At 47.3% G+C, this 19,146-nt stretch overlaps 1 protein-coding gene and 1 pseudogene across 9 annotated transcripts in view; one reads left to right on the forward strand and one right to left on the reverse strand.

Moving 5' to 3' along the window:
- Nucleotides 1-19,146, reverse strand: part of KDM2B (lysine demethylase 2B) — a 122,962-nt gene that overhangs the window by 89,028 nt on the left and 14,788 nt on the right. For 7 of the 8 annotated variants that reach the window (XM_082418013.1, XM_082418017.1, XM_082418007.1 and 4 more), the window contains 2 exons: nt 6,505-6,683; nt 6,185-6,291 (listed from right to left, as the gene is read on the reverse strand). In XM_082418013.1, the coding sequence (XP_082274139.1) occupies nt 6,185-6,291; nt 6,505-6,683 (286 nt within the window). Of the gene's footprint in view, nt 1-6,184; nt 6,292-6,504; nt 6,684-12,003; nt 12,083-19,146 lie in introns of those variants that run through there. The other variant, XM_082418019.1, reaches the window with a different exon arrangement.
- LOC309640024 (ferritin light chain pseudogene) lies at nt 11,408-15,352 on the forward strand (annotated as a pseudogene). Its single transcript has one exon. The product of its transcript is annotated as a ferritin light chain pseudogene (transcript).

Here is a 19,146-nt window from a genome sequence, read left to right on the forward strand (position 1 = left end):
GGGTGCTTACCCAAGCAGCCTGTCTCAGAGTTTCTCAGCCCTTCTCCCCAGGTCTCCCTGGTAAATCCCAAGATCTCAAGAAGCAGAGTCTGCAGGCTACAGCCAAACCTCAACCACTAACTGAAGAAGTCAGTCCAGCTCAAATCAGAAGTCACCCCTCCAGGGCACGCTCATCAGGACCACAGCCCTCTTCCCATCCCACCCTTCCCCCATAAACCACAAGGGGGGCCAGGAGATGGTGGTATGGCGTCTGCAGGGGCAGAAATCAAACTTCTCGATTCTTTGGCCAAATCCCATTCCCTGGGCTGCCCAGAATTATTAATTAATAGGTTCCAATTATCAAGTGCTCATAATAATAGCTGCTTACATGCATGATATCATTTTACCCTTAAAACAACCTAATAATCCCCATTTTAGGGAACTGAACATTAAGCCATTTAAAGGTGGTCAACGCCCTGGCCCAGGGTGTTGCTTCCTTGTGTCATTTACTGGATGGCTCACCCATTAGTACCTCCCTGATGGCCTGCTGTGAGGTTAAACTGTAAACTCCCTGGAACTGGTTGAATTTTTTACCTTATGTATGCTTTGCCTATTTAAAAGAAAAGATAGTAATGACAAAGACTATCCCCGACCTTGGATTTGAGCACCAGTCACTGAATTAAATGAACTCAGAGAGGAGAAGGCCCTGACAACAGGATCAGGCTGTCCACATGGGAGACATATTACTTTTTTCTTTTTTTTTTATTTTGTATTTTGGCTGCACCACCCAGCATGCAGGATGGTTCCCCGACCAGGGATTTGTTCCCCGGGCCTCCACAGTGAAAGCACCGAATCCTAACCACTAGATCACCAGGGAACTCCCCCATATTACTTTTTAAGTCACAAATGCCCAGATCCTTGTGAGTAGGGACCACACCAGATTCATCTGTGTAAGTGCAGCACCCAGCAACAGCCCTATAATTATTCTAATCAGCTATGTGACACTGGACCAAATCTTTCCCCCTTCTGGATCTCTGCATCCCATTTGTTAAAACTAGTCAGGGCCCTCTAACTGGTGGCCCTTACAGATCAAACCAGGCCCTAGATATGCTTGGTTTGGCCAGTACTCTTTAAAAAAAAAAATTTTTTTTAAAGGCTGCCTCTCCAGTTATCCAGAAGCCACACCAGCCCCTACTGTCTTACACTCAGCTGCTACATCCATTACTGCATTGAACCACTAAGATTTCCAGCTTCCTTGTCTGTTAAATGGGGATAGTAACCTGCTTCCAGTATCACTGAGATCTGTGTGCTAAGTGTCTAACACAGCACCTGGGGCCATACATGGCACCACAGGAAAAGCTGGCTCTCTTTGTTCTTCTTTTTGAGGTAGAAGGGAAAAGCCAGGAATCCAGAGACCTGGGTCCGGGGCGTGGCCCACATGTGACATCAGCAGCCTCTCTAGGTCAGTTTCTCTATGTGATATATTACACAGGGACGATCATTTATGATGCCAACAAACACGGTTGATGAGAGTGAGAAGGTAAATATTGGCTGTAGAGATGCCCTATGCCAATGTGAGGGAGGGTAGATTAAAAAGCAGAGGATGCCAGGATTCCAATGGCAGCTGCAGCCCCTGTGTGTCTACAGGAGGCCACGTAGACAAACATCTTCTCCCAACCACATTTCACATCCACTGCAGGCTCCATCTTCCCCACATCATGGGAGGGAGGCAGGGCAGGGATGACAGGATCACCACTTTGTAGAGGGAAAACTGAGTCTCTAAGAGGAGATAAAAGATTTGCCGTAGCTCAGGGAGAGACAGAGGCAGCCCCGAAACTTGGTCATCCCAGTGCCTGCCTCCATCCTGTTTCAGCTGCGTACCCCCAGAAAGTACGTGGGAAGAAAATGCAGTCAATTTTCAATTTTGGGGGGCCAAATGTAGGCTTTACACGGGATCCCCTTTTGGCTGGGCTTCTGAGCTCTTTCAGTCCACTGTATATCTCTAATACACCAGCAAACCTCATTTCTGCAAGCCCAGTGGGCTACAGGAGCAGATGAGAACAGAAAAGACTCACTAATTTCTTTCTGGAATGTGTTAAAATACCCAACGGTCCTAAGTGAAAAAGGTGTGCCCATGTCATAGACCCAGGAGATTGTAGAGGTTTTAAAACCTGTCCACAAAGTCTTTGAGAGCTCCCCACCCCTTCCAGAGGCAGAGCCAAATTCCCCTCCCTTGAGTGTGGGCTAGACTTCGTGACTTGCTTTTAACTACTATAATATGGCAGAAGTAAACAGTATGTGACTTCCAAAATTAGGTTTTAAAAGGCACTGTGGCTTCCTCCTTGCTCTCTCTCAAACCATTTCTGGCAGAGGGCAGGAAGCTGCCATGTCATGAGGACACTCAAGCAGCCCTATGGAGAGGCCTACATAGTGAAGAACTGAGGCCCAGCCCTAAGTTTTGGGTTTTGTTTTGTTTTGTCATGCCGCGCAGCTTGTGAGATCTTAGTTTCCCGACCGGGGATTGAACCTGGGCCCTCGGCAGTGAAAGCTCAGTCTTAACCACTGGACAGCCAGGGAATTCCCCAGGTCTAAGTTTTGACACAAGCTCATGCAAGACTCTGAGCCAGAATCACCCAACTAAGCCACACCCAGATTCCTGCCCTACAGAAGCTGTGAGCTGATGCTGCTAAGACATAAAGTTTTTTAAGTTGTGAGGTTTTAGGGTAATCTGCTATGCAGCAGTAAACAACCAATACAGGGGTACTTCCAAATCATTGTCACTGTTTGTACGATTATGGAATTTTCCAAGACAAATAATTCTGTACAGCCAAAACATTTCTGTGGGGCAGCAATTAGGGGCGGGGGGTAGGCCGTGGCAGAAATGCGTGGCACAGCTGATATGCAGCCTACCCTGCCATCATCTTTTCCCTTTATCCTGCTTCTTCATGACACTTATCACCTCCTAAGTTATATTATTCACTTGTTTGCTGGCCTGTCTCTTCTCCCAGCCAGAATACAAGCTCCATGAGAAGAGGGACTTTGTTTATTCACTGTATTCTACCAACTACTTAGAAGAGTGTCTTGCACAAAATACAAAGTAAATGCAGCAAGAGGTATAACTAATACACTAGTATACTTTTTCTTTTTTTTTTTTTTGGCCCCGCCATGCGGCTTGTGGGATCTCAGTTCCCCAACCAGGGATCGAACCTGGGCCACAGCAGTGAAAGCACCAAGCCCTAACCACTGGACCGCCCAGGAATTCCCACACCAGTATACTCTTCAGAAATCTTTGTCTCCCACAAAGTTGCAACTACCCCTTCGACAACTGTCTCCACCTCTTGTCTTAAACACCTGAACCAAAACCCATTAAAATTCCTAACCCCCTCACCATGATCAAACGACATAAATCCTGGAACCAGGGAGAAGTCAGTCATGGGTTTGTAACCATCCTCTCGTCCCCCCTGCAAACCCTCGGTTCAGGTGGCCCTTCAGCTGTCTCTACTCTCCAGGCACCTACAGCATGGAGGCTCTGTGATTTCTAGAAAGTGTCGTTTTAATTAAATTCCAAAGAACCATTCTACGATCCCAGAGGACTTCATCATCATGGGATTTTTACCTTGCTTATTAACTGAAATCAGCATTCTTTTCAGCCGAACAAGTGGACTACTTCCAAGGTGACAATTTCCTTCCTAACAAGGTTCAAATCCTATAACAAGCTCCCACGGCCACTGACAGGGTTTGTAAATCTATTTGCCACATAGTCCAACCAATATGTCCAAGACATGTGGTTCTAGAAAATTGTGTGTGAGCCTTTTTCTGGTAATTAGATAGAATTCTCATTGTATTAACAGAGCTTACTATTTAAAGGAATCTTTCAATAAAGTGTAGAATATACTGAATATCTCAGAGAGGCAAAGTAGATATTAATTGAAATCTGTCACCCAAGGCTGTCTATTTTACCTTCCTAAATACAAGTCCTGTTTGTCCTCTGCTCTCCTCTAACCCTCATCTAGATGATGCAGTGGCTCCTCTTACCAGTCTGCCCCCACCTCCTTCAATCCACGCGGCAGCTGCAGAATTTGCAGAATACAAATCTGAACACACACCTCTCTCCTTAAAATCTCAGAGGTTTCCGACTGCTCTTGGCAGAAATACAGACCCCTCACTATGATACTGTCAGGCCCTGTCAGCCTGACCCACCCCGCATCCTGCACCATTGACCTTCCCTTGATCTGCTCCAGCCCCACTGGCCTTTCTTTGGCAAGTCCTTCAGCCCCGCTCTGTCCCCAGCCCTCCCCACCATCCCAGGCTCTCTGCACACAGCCAGAAAAGTTCTTCCCAGGCCTCTTCACTTAAGTAACCCCTCTCCCCTTTAGACTGCAGCTCAGGGTGGCCTGCCCTGCCCTCCCTAACCTGGTGAATCCCCCGGTACATGCTCCCATAGCACCGTGGGTCTCTGCCTTGTGGCCTCATCACAGTTGCAAATTTCCATTTGCTTCTCTGACTGTTGGATTAACATCTGTCTCCTGAATAGACTGTAACCTCCATGAGGGCAGGGAGCTCATCTGGTTTTCTCCCTGCTGTATTCCCGGTACCCAACACCAATCAGATGTTCAGTTTATAGGCTGAATCAATCAATCACTCAATCAACGAGGGTCAGGAACTGCCTCTCACTAATCTGAGTCTCACACTCTTTCCTCAAGCTCTGCCTCCGTGATTCCATCAAGGACCTTGGCACTTGCCTACTGCCATCCCTCCCCCACTTCCGTCCCATCTCCTCTGTCCTTTAAAGTCCAGGTCAATATCCCCTCCGAGATGATTTCCTGATGCCAGCAACCCAAAAGGATTCCTTCTCTCTGCATTTGCCTTCTGGGAACCCGTTTCCCTCTGCCTAGGATGAGAGCTGCACCTTACCCTCATGTTAATGGCACATTCTCCAGAAGGTAGGGGCTTTTAGTCCTGTTCATCTTTTACTTCCCTGTTCAAGGGCTCCATAAATTTTGATGTGATCGGATCGGAACAAAACAGAATTGAAAACCCTCCTACCAACCCCTCCTTGAGCCCAATCTTTCCCTTTGAGGCAGCCCAGATCCAAGGGGTGTAAGGAGTTTCAGCTTTGAGGGGAGAAAAAAATGTCTGAGAGGTAATTAAAGAGAGAGAGAGCCTGAAAGCAAAACCTTGAGAAGCCCAGGGCCAGCGTGTTGGCCTCCCTTACAAAGCCTGGCACACAGTTTGCATTCAGTATGCACTGAATGAAGGGCTGAGTGAATGAAAAGTTCACAGCCTTTAAGCTCCTAGGGTCACTCCTGGCAGTGGGGCTGAGCAGAGAGATGCTAATGGATTTGGAGTCACCAGAGCCAACTCTTCTAGGAAGCCCAAAGCAATAGTTCTGCCTGGGCCACCAGCATCTCCTTCTCATTTTGAAGATGGAAACACAGAGGGCCTGAGATGGTAGGGGCCCCAAGGTGACTTCCTCATCCCAAGGGTCCGCCACTCAAGTCCTAGAACATGGAAGGTGCTCGTAGCTACCTCTGCCTATGTTAAATAATCAGTCTCAGAACTTGCTGGTCACACCACATGTAGTGATGTCCCTGCAATTAGATGTGGCCACGTTCCCAGCCCACCACCAACCTCCCGCTTAGAGGGCACCGTCTCTCTAAGGAATGTCTGGTGAGGAAGTGGCCCCTGGCTTTTTTCAGGAAACGTTCTTCTCAATCAGAGGTCCCAACAGCAGGAAGCAAAAAATACCAGACCCCTACCCAGCCCTTGGCAAAGGTAAAGTGTCCGTGGCAGACCCCTAAAAAGCCACTCCCAGGACATGCTGTCACTTGCAGGGAGAAGACGAATGTTTGACAAGTACACATACACACACGCGCATGCACACACACACACGCACACACAGATGCACACAGAGATGGTTCCCATTACTCCTCCTCCTCTTCAGATCACATCCCCCCAGGGAGAGCTGGCAGGGAGGCCAAAGAACGATCTGGATGGAGAATCCAGACCCGGAGCAGAATGCAGAGCCCCTGCATTCCAGGGAAGCAAGACGCCAACCTGCCCACACCAAGGACCCCCAGCCCTCACGTCCTAGCGGCGAGCCTGCAGGGCCATGGCCTCAGCCCAGGCTCACTTCCAGCCCCCGCCCCCCACAGGGCTGAAAGCCACCCCCTCCCGGGTCCCGCCGCCAGCCGGGCAGCCTTACTTCTTCACTTTCGGGTACTTCATCTCCGCAATGGCATTCGTGGCTTCCGTCTGCTTCTCCTTCAAGTGCTGGGGCCACATGTTATCAACCCAGTCCACCAGGTCTACCTGCAATCCAGCCAGGCCGCCGTCAGCGCCTCCTGGCTCCCAGTGCCCTGAAGCTGGGCCCCATCACCACCTCCACCCCTCCTCCTGCGCCCAAACGCCTCCCGCCCTCCCCCTGGGCCAGCGCAGGCTGGCCTCGAGCAAGACGCGCAGGCGGAAGGTAGCCGGGGAGGGGACCGGACTGCGGCCGGGGAGCGGGGGGGGGGGGTTGCCTACCACGGTGGGACGCTTGACCAAGTGCTCCAGCTTGGTGTGGCTGAACTCAAGGCTGATGACGTTGTACAGCTTGTCCCGCTGGGCCTCGGGCGTCTCGTAGTACCGCACAAACTGGGACATGCTCATCTCCGCGCCCTTCTGCGTGTTCACGTCCATCACGTCCACCAGCCGCCGGCTACCTGGGGGCAGAATCCACAGGCTGGTGGCTCCAGCCAGCTGGGGGTGCAGATCCTACTCGGGAGGCCCCGTAAAACAAAACCTGCCCCTGCCCTAGCATCCCCCATATGCCTCGCCCTACGCCCTGTCTGCTCAATTACCTGGTCCTATCAGTTTTCCTCACCAAGTCACTCTCCAACCTTAAAACGAATCCCTCCCCAGTCCATCTGCTTCCCTCCACCACAACTAACTTGCCCCGAAATGCTCAGTTATTGAGCTGCAGAGCTGGGATTTGAAGCCAATTCCATCTCATGCTGGAACCCAGGTTCTTAATTCTTAGCCCCCGACCCCCACCTCTGCCCTATGCAATACTGAATCTTGATCACATGCTAAGGTTGAAAAATGATCCCCGCCTTCAGTGGCTGGCTCCTCGCCCCACAGATCCAGGGAAGCCTTGGAGAACCGCTTTGTTTTTGAGTCAGGAGTGCAAATCCACCAGGGGGCATCCCTGAACTTTGCTGGAAATTCTGGCCATGCTCTGGGCAGTGCTGGCTCCTTCCTTACCAGGGCTCCTGGAACGGGTGGGCTCTGCTCAGCTGTTCTGGAAAGCCCACCTGTCAGAGAACCTGCTATGTTAGAGTGGGGGAGGGGAAGAGAACAGGCCCCCAAGCTCTCTCCGCTTTCTGGCTGGCCTCCAGCCTTCCACCTCCCCTGCCTCTCCTCCTTCTGCCTCTCCTCCCTCACCTTGCTCAGGGTCCCACCTGCAAAGCCCCCTGAGGAAGGGGATTTGCTGGGCAGGTAGGTGATGGGAATCACAGCCCTAGAGGCTGGTGCAAGTCAGCATTAAAGGCCTGGAGCTCAGCTGCCCCATCAGTACAGTACAGTGGTTAAGCTAAGACTTTGTGGGTTTGAACCCCAGCTGGACCTCGGACCTCTTAGCGTCTCTCAGTTTCCCCATCTGTAACATGGGACAAAAATGGCAGCCAACCTATGGGGTTGTCCTGTGACTTAAATGAGATAATGTACATGAAACATTCCTGAGAAGTGCCTGCAAGTAGGAAGTGTTACCTAACTGGCCAATTTCTTTTATAATTACAGGTGGAGAAAGTGACGTGGTGGGAAATCAGAGCCAGTTAAATCTCTGCCAGCCAGTCCAAAAGGACTGACCACTTACCATCCTAAAACATAATCAGGATGGCTAAGGGGGGGGGATGGGGGGCTTATGAGGGGTGATGAAAATGTTCTAAAATTGACTGTGGCAATGACTGCACAAACTCTGTGAACAAATGAAAAACCATTGAATTGTACACTTTAAATGGGTGAATTGTATGGTATGTGGATTATAACTCAGTAAAGCTGTTATTAAACAAAAACACTAGGCACTAAATGACCAACAAAGTTGGTTTTTCTAAAAAATATTTTTTTCTTTCAAAAGTCTCCTATCCACTTAAAACATACCTAATAAAAAATATAAATTATTCAGCCATAAAAAGGAGAGTACAGACGGTCCCCGACTTACCATGGTTCAACCTAGGTTTTCCGACTTTAAGATGGTGCAAAAACGATACACATGCAATAGAACTGTACTTCGAATACTGAATTTCGGTCTTTTCCCGGGCTAGTGATATGATCCTCTCTTGTGATGCTGGGCGGCATTAAGGAGCCGCAGCTCCCAGTCAACCACAATCACAAACAACCGAAACACTTACAACCATTTTGTTTTTTCACTTTCAGTACAGTATTCAATACATTACATGAGCTTTTCAACACTTTATTATAAAATAGGCTTTGTGTTAGATCATTTTGTCCAACTGTAGGCTAATGTAAGTGCTCTGAACACATTTAGGGTAGGCGAGGTGCGGCTATGAAGTTTGATAGCTTAGGTGTATTACGTGCATTTTCAACTTACAATTTACAATGGGTTTATTGGGATGTAATCCCATCATAAGTCGAGGAAGATCTGTCATAGCAATACATGCTACCACATGTATAGACCTCAAAAACATGATGCTAAGGGAAAGAAGCCAGACACAAATGGTCACATGTTGCATGATGTCATTCATATGAAATGTCCAGAATAGGCAAATCCACAGAGACGGAAAGTAAGTGAGTGGTTGCCAGGGGCTGGGAGTGAGGGAATGGGAGTGACTGCTAAGGGGTATGAATCTCCTTTCGGGGTGTTGAAAATGTTTTAGAACCAGCAGACGGTATGGTTGCATAACACTGTGAATGTACTAAATGCCACTGAATTGTACATTTTTAAATGATTAATTTCGGGACTTCCTTGGTGGTCCAGTGGGTAAGACTCTGCGTTCCCAGTGCAGGGGGGCCCGGGTTTGATCAGGGAACTAGATCCTGCATGCCGCAACTAAGAGTCTGCATGCTGCAACTAAAAGATCCCACGTGCTGCAACCAAGAGTCCGCATGCCTCAACTAAAAGATCCCACATGCCCACATCTAAAGATCCCGCATGCCGCAACAAAGATCCCACGTGCTGCAACTAAGACCTGGAGCAGCCAAAATAAATAAATATTTTTAAAAAAAAGAAAACGGGAAAATGATTAATTTTATGTTACGTAAATTTCACCTCAATAATTTTTTTTTTTTTTAAAGCAATTCTTCTCCTGAACAGAAGAAGGATGTGGGTAGAAAAGGCCTGTTTTTTACTTTTTTGAGCACTAACAAGGCTTCCAGACCCCCTCTCCCCAACACAATCCCCAGGGCTCCCTGTGCACCCTCGCCCCACTCTGCTCCTAGCCAGGTGCAGGTCCCCAGTTGACCCACCTCGGCCTGCCCCACCCTCAGCCAAAAAGGGAAGTCAGGACTTGGAGTGGTTAGAGCTGTGAGGAGCAGCTGGGGCTGAGCCGGGCAGGAGGGAAGAGGCCCGGGGGTGGGAGAGGCCGAGGGACTGTATCTGGAGCGCTTCTAAGAATAGCTTCCTCAGTGTGCAGGGAGCTCCATCCGGCTCCCCAGGTGTCCTGGAAGCCTCAGCTGGTGGGAGGAGTTGGAGTGGGAACAGAGGGAGGAGGAAGGAAAGTCGGTTCTTCTGGGTGCCTGGGCTCCATAAACCTCCAGGGAAACACAAGTGCACCAGTAACCAGGTTCAACCCCGCTGGGTTCCAGCCCGCAGGTGAGGAGGAGAAATGCAGGAACATTAGCACACTTCCTAGGGAAGCAGAACAATACAAATTGAAGTGACCGGCTTAGGAGTCTGAGGAATCTGAGATAAAGGCCAGCTCTGAAGCAAACAGCAGTTGAGGAAAAGTTTCTCTCCATAAATATATTCCAGCCAATAAATGGCAAAGGAGGGACTTCCCTGGCGGTCCAGTGGTTAAGACTCTATGTTCCCAATACAAGGGCCCCAGGTTCGATCCCTGGTCAGGGAACTAGATCCTGCAGGCATCAACTAAGAGCCTGCATGTGGCAACTAAGAGCCTGCATGCCGCAACTAAATATCCCACGTGCCACAATTAAGACCCGGAGTAGCCAAATAAATAAATAAATAATTAAAAAAAAAAAAAAAAATACTCTGTGCTTCCACTGCAGGAAGCACAAGTTCGATCAGATCCCTGATTGGGGAACTAAGATTCCTGCATGCAGTGTGGCACGGCCCAAAAAAAAAAACGGGGCAGTGGGGGAGGAATGACAGAATTAATCAGACCATCACCACCCTGCAGCCCCTGATACAATAATGGAGATAGACATCAATGACTGCTAACAACAGAGAGAGAGAGGGAGAGAGAGAAAGAACCTAACATGTGCCTCCTGATGGATCTATGAGGCAGTCAGAATAAAATGAATGGACTAATTAATGAATGAGTGAGAGAGACAGACTGAATCTGATCAAGCATCTATATCCAACTACCAATCTACAGAAACGACAGAGAATGGAAGAGCATGTTAAGCTACTCCAAGGTAAAATCCAGGCAATGAAAAATTCTACAGGTCAAACAATCCAAAGGGGGATGGAGGGAGAGCCCAGAGATTATAAGAGACTGAAAAGGCACCTCAACCAATCACAATGCAAGACTCTTATTCACATTCTGACTCATACAACTGTTAAAAAAAAAGAAAAACGTAGGGAGACATCCCTGGAGGCAGAGTGGTTAAGAATCCGCCTGCCAATGCAAGGGACATGGGTTTGATCCCTGGTCCAGGAAGATCCCACATACCGCGGAGCAACTAAGTCTGTGCGCCACAACTACTGAGCCTGCGCTCTAGAGCCCGCGAGCCACAACTACTGAAGCCGGCGTGCCTAGAGCCCGTGCTCCGCAACAAGAGAAGCCACCGCAATGAGAAGCCGGCGCACCGCAACCAAGAGTAGCCCCCGCTCGCCGGAACTAGAGAAAGCCTGCGCGCAGCAACAAAGACCCAATGCAGCCATAAATAAAAAAAGACCTCTTTAAAAGAAAAGTAGGGGGGCTTCCCTGGTGGCGCAGGGGTTAAGAATCCGCCTGCCAATGCAGGGGACACGGGTTCGAGCCCTGGTCTGGGAAGATCCCACATGCCACGGAGCAACTGGGCCCGTGAGCCACAATTACTGAGCCTGCGCGTCTGGAGCCTGTGCTCCGCAACAAGAGAGGCCACGATAGTGAGAGGCCCGCGCACCACGTGAAGAGTGGCCCCCGCTTGCCACAACTAGAGAAAGCCCTCGCACAGAAACGAAGACACAACACAACCATAAATTAATTAATTAATTAAAATTTAAAAAAAAAAGAAATCTTTCTATAAAAAAAAAAAGAAAAGAAAAGTAGGGACTTCCCTGGTGGTCCAGTGGGTAAGACGCCGCACTCCCAATGCAGGGGGCCCAGGCTGGATCCTTGGTCGGGGAACTAGACCACACGCATGCAACTAAGAAGTCCACATGCCACAACTAAAACCTGGTGCAGCCTAAATAAATAAATAAATATTTTTTAAAAAGAAACATTTATGCTATATATGAAACAACTGGAAATTTGAACAATGGCTATGGATATTTACACATTTTAAGGAATTTTTTAAATTCCTTAGTTTTTAAGGTTCCTAGTTTTTAAAAGACTAGGTGTGAGAGTGCACTCCATGGTCCTGAGGATCTGTCTCTTGCTTCAACGATGTTTGGAAGGAACAGACCCAGCGACGCCCCTTCCCCCAGCCTCCAACCACCCTCCAACCATTTTTCCAGTGGTAACTTTCAGAACGAGCCACTCAGGCATCCTGGGCCTCCAGGACCAGCCAACACCATTTTTTGCGCTTAGCTCCTTATTACCTATCAACCGTGAGCTCCCAGATATGTCAGAAATATTCCACTGCAGTGGAGGCCGCCATCAACCGCCTGGTAAACATGCATCTGCGGGCCTCCTACACCTACCTCTCTCTGGGCTTCTATTTCAATGGTGACGATGTGCCAGGGGGTGGCTCTGGAGGGCGTGGGCCACTTTTTCCACGAATTGGCAGAGGAAAAGCACGAGGGCACCAAGCATCTCTTGAAAACGCAAAACCAGCGTGCAGAAGCCATCCCAAGATGAGTGGGGTAAAACCCAGGATGCTACGGAAGCCACCATTCTCATGGAGAAGAACCTGAACCAGGCCCTTTTGGATTTGTATGCCCTGGGTTCTGCCCATGCAGACCCCCACCTCTGTGGCTCCCTGGAGCCACTCCCTAAATGAGGTGAAACTCATCAAGAAGATGGGTGACCACCTGACTAACCTCTGCAGGCTGGCTGGTCCCCAGGCTGGGCTGGGCCAGGATCTCTTTGAAACGCTCACCCTCAAGCAGGACTAGGAGGCTCTGGAGCCCAGCAGCCTTTGAAGAGCGCCTCTGGTATCAGGGCTTCTGCCTGAAGCCTCTCAATGCAGCCACTAGCCAGCTTTTTAACCACCTTGGAGCCCTCTCCCAAGCCTTGCACCAAATGGGAACAATTCAGCTTTTTGAGGAAAAAAAAAAAAAGGCTAGGTGTGATAACGCTATTGTGATTACGTTTTTAAAAACCCCTGCTCTTGTAAATCAACTATACTATATACATTTAGAACTATATACTGAAAACTTTTGGGATGAAATGGCATGATGTCTCAATATGCTTCAAATATTGCACAAAAAGAGGAAGTGGATGGGGGTATGGAAGGGGCAAGACCACAGATTAATGGGTATTGGGGCTGAATGATGGGTACACAGGAGTTCATTATACTTTATCTATTCTTTTTTTTTTAGATTTTGTGATCTAATAGAATTTTGTTTCTATTTTTTGTTTCTATATGAGTGTATACATGTCAATCCCAATCTCCCAATTCATCCCACCACCACCCCCCGACCCCATCTGTCTACTCTTGTTACTTTTCAAAATTCTCTCCAATCAGAAGTATTTTTATAAATTCCAGCGGTTACCAGCTCTATGACTTCAGGGACTCGCTTACCCTTTCTAGACTTGGACGGTCTTTATTTGCAAAACGGGCCCTTCAATGTAAGAGAGCCTAACACCATGTCTGGCACACGGTAGGGTCTGCAACACATTTACCCACCAGCTGCTAATAAGCAGGTCTGGAAAGATCCATGTGGCTCTGAATACAAAGTGAATCAGACAGAAAGGGAAAGGGAGCTCTTTCTCCCCCATACGTGGACTTCTCAGAGAGACCAGTTTTAGCGCTGAAGCCACAGCCCCATGCAGGCTCTTTAGGTCACTTGAAGAGCCAGGCTGGAGGCATAGGTGCCTGACTTGCTTCTCCATCAGTGATGGCGCACAGGAGACCCCAGAACGTGCAGTGGGAGCCTCAAGGGCCCCTGGGACAGTGTCAAGAGCGCTGGACTGAGCCCTATAGGCCCAGCGACCCCGACTGCCCCTGCTCCAGGCCTCAGCTGCCTCGCATGTAAGGGCAGGAAGAAGTTGGCCTTTATAATTTTTTTTTTTCGTTGCCGCAGATCTCTTCCTTCAAACAGAAGCTTTGATGAGAGCCAAATACATAAATAAAAACAAGCAGCTCAGGCTGAAGTGGGAAGGGGGTAGGCATTCAGAATTCAGAGCTGGATTCCTGGGACTTCCCTTTGAAAACCACTGGGTTAGGTCATTTTTAGGTCCTCTTCCAGGGCCAACACACTGATTTTTAGCCTAGTTTTTTTTTTTCTAGTTACTTTTTATTGGAGTATAGTTGCTTTACAATGTTGTGTCGCCTAGTTCTTAAATACTCAGATCATATCCCTTAACTATGAACTGGGCAGAGTAGAAGGAAGGAAGAGGGAAGAGATGGAGATGCTTGCCCAAGGGGTCACTGGGGACACCTGAGGCCTGCCAGTCCCTTGCAGTCTGAGCTGGGAGATTAAGCACCAGGCCTCCATCTTCTCAGGTTCCAGCCCGGTCTGCCACTGGTGGCAAAGGGGAGCTGGGCCTAAGTGCTGGGTCTCCCAGCAGGAAGCTCAGCCCCAGGCAGGAGGCAAGTGGCCCAAATGGACAGAAGGGACAGATGGCTGCTAAGAATGGAATGTGGTACTCCAAGCTCTGGGGAGCAGCCACCCCTGGGGCAGGTAACAAGGTCAAGGTGCCTTTTGGAGCCTGCAAGGGATCCACAGAGCTGAAACTCAGGCTCCTGAAGTCAAGGGGTTACAGGAGAAATTTTCCACATCAGAGCGGTGCCTGGAGTTCCTAAGTAGGCCACCTGCTCAGCGGCAGCCCCTCCCCTCCTCATTGGTTCTCTGAGCTCACAGGCTACACACACATCCAACAAATTCCAGCTGCAGAAATTAATCCGTGGCCCCATGGCCCTTGCTTTGAAGGTTCCGTCAGTCAGCTCCAAGAGCCACGGGCTCAGAGCCAGAAGGAGGCTGTGGAAAGTCACCTTGAAGGCTAACATAAAGCATGCACGGGCACTGACCCCAAACCCCCACTGAGCCCGCTCTTCAGAGACTGCACACAAGTGTCCCACATCATAGTTCTGGAACCTTCTCTATCATCCTCAAGTTTCTGGACTGGTTTTTTTCTGCTCCTTGGGAATATCTCCTCATCCACCTCATAGAGCCAGAGTTTATTATCAAGAGCACCGGCCACGGTTCAAATACTGCTCCACTACTTCCCAGCAGTGAGACCTTAGGTATATCCCTGAACCTCTCTGGGTCTCAGTTTCCTCACCTGCAAAGTGGAGATAATAGGACCCGCCCTAGTGGCTTCACACAATTTTTGGAAGCACTTTGTAAACTTAAAAGTGGGGATCCTAGTGAAAACGCTGTCCCAAATTAAAGGTGCAAGGGTACACGAAAGAGAGGACACAGGACTGAGTCACTGCACAACTTGGGACAAATCGTTTCCCAGATCTAGGCCTCAGTTTCCTCTTTGTGAAATAAGAGGATGCTTGCAAAGGTCCGCAGGTTTTCCCTAAGCACTAATATCTTCTGACTCCCTCACCTTTGCACCTTTTAAAATTATCCCCAAGACAGGGATTTCCCTGGTGGCACAGTGGTTAAGAATCCGCCTGCTTAATGCAGGGGGCACGGGTTTGATCCCTGGTCCAGGAAGATCCCACAAGCTACGGAGCAACTAAGCCCATGCGCCACAACTACTGAAGCCCGCGCGCCTAGAGCCCGCACTCCGCAGCAAGAGAAGCCACCGCAATGAGAAGCCCTCACACCATAACGAAGAATAGCCCCTGCTCGCCGCAACTAGAGAAAAGCCCGTGAGCAGCAACAAAGACCCAATGTGGCCAAAAGCAAATAAATAAATAAAATTTTTTTTTTTTTAAATGGGGCTAGTGATAAGTAGGGTTTTATGGGATCGGACAAAAAAAAATAGGAAAGATCCTCAGCTTATAACAAGATCTTAGTAAACAGTAGTTAATACTATTATTTACACTCTAAGGAGCTACCCCACAGGGGAGTGATTCCTATTAGGAAAATAATGGGCAGAAGCAAATACAGTTTCCCTAGGCCCCTAGCACAATCAAAATCAAGATTTTGATTATAGAGCACTAGATTTCTAGGAAAAGGGAAACAGAACAAATCAGTGAGGCGGGTGTTTCTCTTAGAGAGAATACATACCTGAGAACATAACTGAACCCCTCTGAAACCCTCCTCCCTTGGGATTCTCAGCTCTCCTGACCTCATGTACCTTCCCCTCCTAGCATTTCTATCTGTCCTATCAGGTGGATGCCTCCTCCATATATCTGTCCAACCTTAACATCACTCCTGAGCTCAAATTCAAAGTGGCTAGAACTGAACTCATCTATAACCCCACCCAAGTCTACTTTTCCTCTTGGGTTCTGTTACAAGCATCATTTCCCAACTGCTGACATTCAAACCTACGTTTGAATCTGATGTGCCATCTACTGTCTGGGCAACTTACAGGTAACTTCTCTCCAGGCCTCAGTTTTTCTCACCTGTGAAATGGGAAAGCAAGACTAGGAGAGTTCTAAAAACTCTTCCAGAGTTTAAAATTTTTTATTTTTTTATTATTTATTATTATTTTTTTTTTTGGCAGCACCACACGGCTTGCGGGGTCTTAGTTCCCCAACCAGGGATCGAACCTGCACCCTCGCTGGTGAAAGCGCAGAGTCCTAACCACTGGACCTCCAGGTAATTCCCTAAAATTTTTTGAAGTCTATGATTTTAAACCAACTTTAAAAGGTCTAGGAAGGAGAGAGGGATAAATTAGGAGTATGGGATTAACAGATATAAACTACTATACATAAAATAGTAAGCAAAAAGGATTTACTGTATAACAAAGGGAACTATATCCAATATCTTGCTTTTTTTGTTTTTTTATTTTTTTATTATTATTTTTTTTTAATCTTATTGGAGTGTAATTGCTTTACAATGTTGTATTAGTTTCTGCTGTACAACAAAGTGAATCGGCTATAAGTATACATATATCCCCATATCCCCTCCCTCTCGAGCCTCGCTCACACCCTCCCTATCCCACCCCTCTAGGTCGTCACAAAGCATCGAGCTGATCTCCCTGTGATATGCAGCAGCTTCCCGCTAGCCATCCATTTTACAGTTGGTAGTGTATATATCCAATATCTTGTAATATCCTATAATGGAAAATAATGTGAAAATATATATATGTATACATATATATATGTATATATATATATGAATCACTTTTCTATATACATGAAACTAATACAATATTGTTAAGTCAACTATACTTCAATTTTTAAAAAAAGATTAGGAACTTCCCTGGTGGCGCAGTGGTTAAGACTCCGAGCTCCCAATGCAGGGAGCCCTGGTTTGATCCCTGGTCAGGGAACTAGATCCCACATGCATGCCACAACTAAGAGTTTGAATGCCACAACTAACGAGCCCGCCCGCCGCAACTAAGACCCAGAGCAACCTAAATAAATAAATAAATAAATATTAAAAATAAATATTAGTAAAAATAAAAAATAAAAATAAGGTCTGGGGGGCCAAGGATAAATTGGGAGACTGGGATTGGCATATATACACTACTCTATATAAAATAGATAACTAGTAAGGACCTACTGTATAGCACAGGGAAACTCTACTCAATACTCTGTAATGGCCCATATGAGAAAAAGAATCTAAAACAGAGTGGATATATGTATACATATAACTGATTCACTTTGCTGTACACCTGAAATTAACACAACCTTGTAAATCAACTATACTCCAAAAAAAAAAAAAAAAAAAAAAACAAGGTCCAAAAAATAAAATAAAAATAAGGTCTGGGGACAAATCAGCTACCTTTGATTTCTAAGGTGTGAGAATTTAGTCTTCTCCCTAAACACAGCCAGTCAAGGGCAGAGCCCATGTCTGACGAGTCTCAGCACTTCCCGCAGGGCCAGACACAACACAGACACCTGGTAAATTTGTGAGTGAAGAATGAATGGAGGGGGCTTCCCTGGTGGCGCAGTGGTTAAGAATCTGCCTGCCAATGCAGGGAACACGGGTTCAAGCCCTGGTCCGGGAAGATCCCACATGTCGCGGAGCAACTAAGCCCGTGCGTCACAACTACTGAAGCCCGCACGCCTAGAGCCCGTGCTCCACAACAAGAGAAGCCACCGCAATGAGAAGCCCGCGCACCGCAACGAAGAGTAGCCCCCGCTTGCCACAAGTAGAGAAAGCCCGCACACAGCAACGAAGACCCAATGCCAAAAATAAATAAATAATTTATAAAAAAAAAAGAATGGAGGAGGGTTAGGATTAGAGTAGGAAGTCATAAAGCAAAAGCATGAGCTTTGGAAGCACCCGGGGCTGGGTTTGGATCCTGTCTCCACCGCCCACTAGCTGTGTGAGCAGCTCCCTCTGAGCTTCAGATCCCCCATCTGGAAAACAGAACATAACACTTACTTTATGATTATTGGTGAGGACAAAATGAGGTCATATGGTAAACATACAGTAAAAGATAGGTGATTATTATTCTAATGGGATGAATAAATGAATACTGAATGAGGTGATTTGTCATGAAGATTTTTTAAGAAAAGGGGCCAAAGAAAGCATCAGTTGGCTTGGGTACCCTCATTAGACAGAAATACAATAAAGAGACAATATGCAAGTCTCCCCATAGCCATGGGCCCTCCCAACCCTCAGTGACATAAGTACAGACAATGAGTGGGGACACTGTACTTTACGGATACGTTTTCTCAGAGGGTTTAAAGCATCTTCAGAGACAACAAGAATTATCTCTTCCCCAATCTCCCTATCCCCCCAACTCCCAACCCATAGATGTGAAAATATCCCAGTCTTTTTACATGAACTCTCCAGAATAGCGATCCTGGGGGTGGGGGGCACAGATTACAGCATCAAACAGACCCACACAAATGCAGTCACCTGATTCACAACAAAGTCACCTGATTCAGTGCCATGGGGAGAGGGTGTTTTTTCAATAATGGTACTAATCAACCAGATATCCATATAGGAAAAAAAAGGATCTTGACCCCTATCTCATACCAAACACAAAAATCAATTCCAGATGAACTACATATGTACATGTGAGAGTTCAAACACTAAAGCTTTTCAAGAAAAACATATGAATATCTTTGTGACCTCAGAGTAGGCAAAATTTTCTTAATTTGATGAGACACAAAACAAACTAATGGACCAGGAAGAGTTAAATGGTCTATGTTAAAATTAAGACTGTCTGTTAGTTCAAAGACATCTTTAAGAGTGTGAAAAGTAGGAGATGATTTTGGAATATGTACTAACATCCATAACAGAAAGAACCTTTAAGTTATGGGCTGAACTGTGTCCCCAAAAATTTATATGTTGAAGTTCTAACCCCCAGTAACTCAGTACGTAACCATATTTGGAGATAAAGTCTTTAAAGAGGTAATTAAAATGAGGTCTTTAGGGTGGCCCCTAATCCAGTAAGACTGGTGTTCTCATAAGAAGAGGAGATTAGACACAGATACAAACAGAGGGGACACCATGGGAAGACACAGGGAGAAGACATCCATCTATAAGCCAAGGAGAGAGACCTTCAAAGAAACTTAACCCTGCTGACACCTTGATCTTGGACTTCCAGTTCCAGAATTATGAGAAAAAAATTTTCTGTTGTTTAAGTCATCCAT

This window comes from Balaenoptera physalus, assembly GCF_965194825.1.
Source record: "Balaenoptera physalus genome assembly, chromosome: 12".
Taxonomy (NCBI): domain Eukaryota; kingdom Metazoa; phylum Chordata; class Mammalia; order Artiodactyla; family Balaenopteridae; genus Balaenoptera; species Balaenoptera physalus.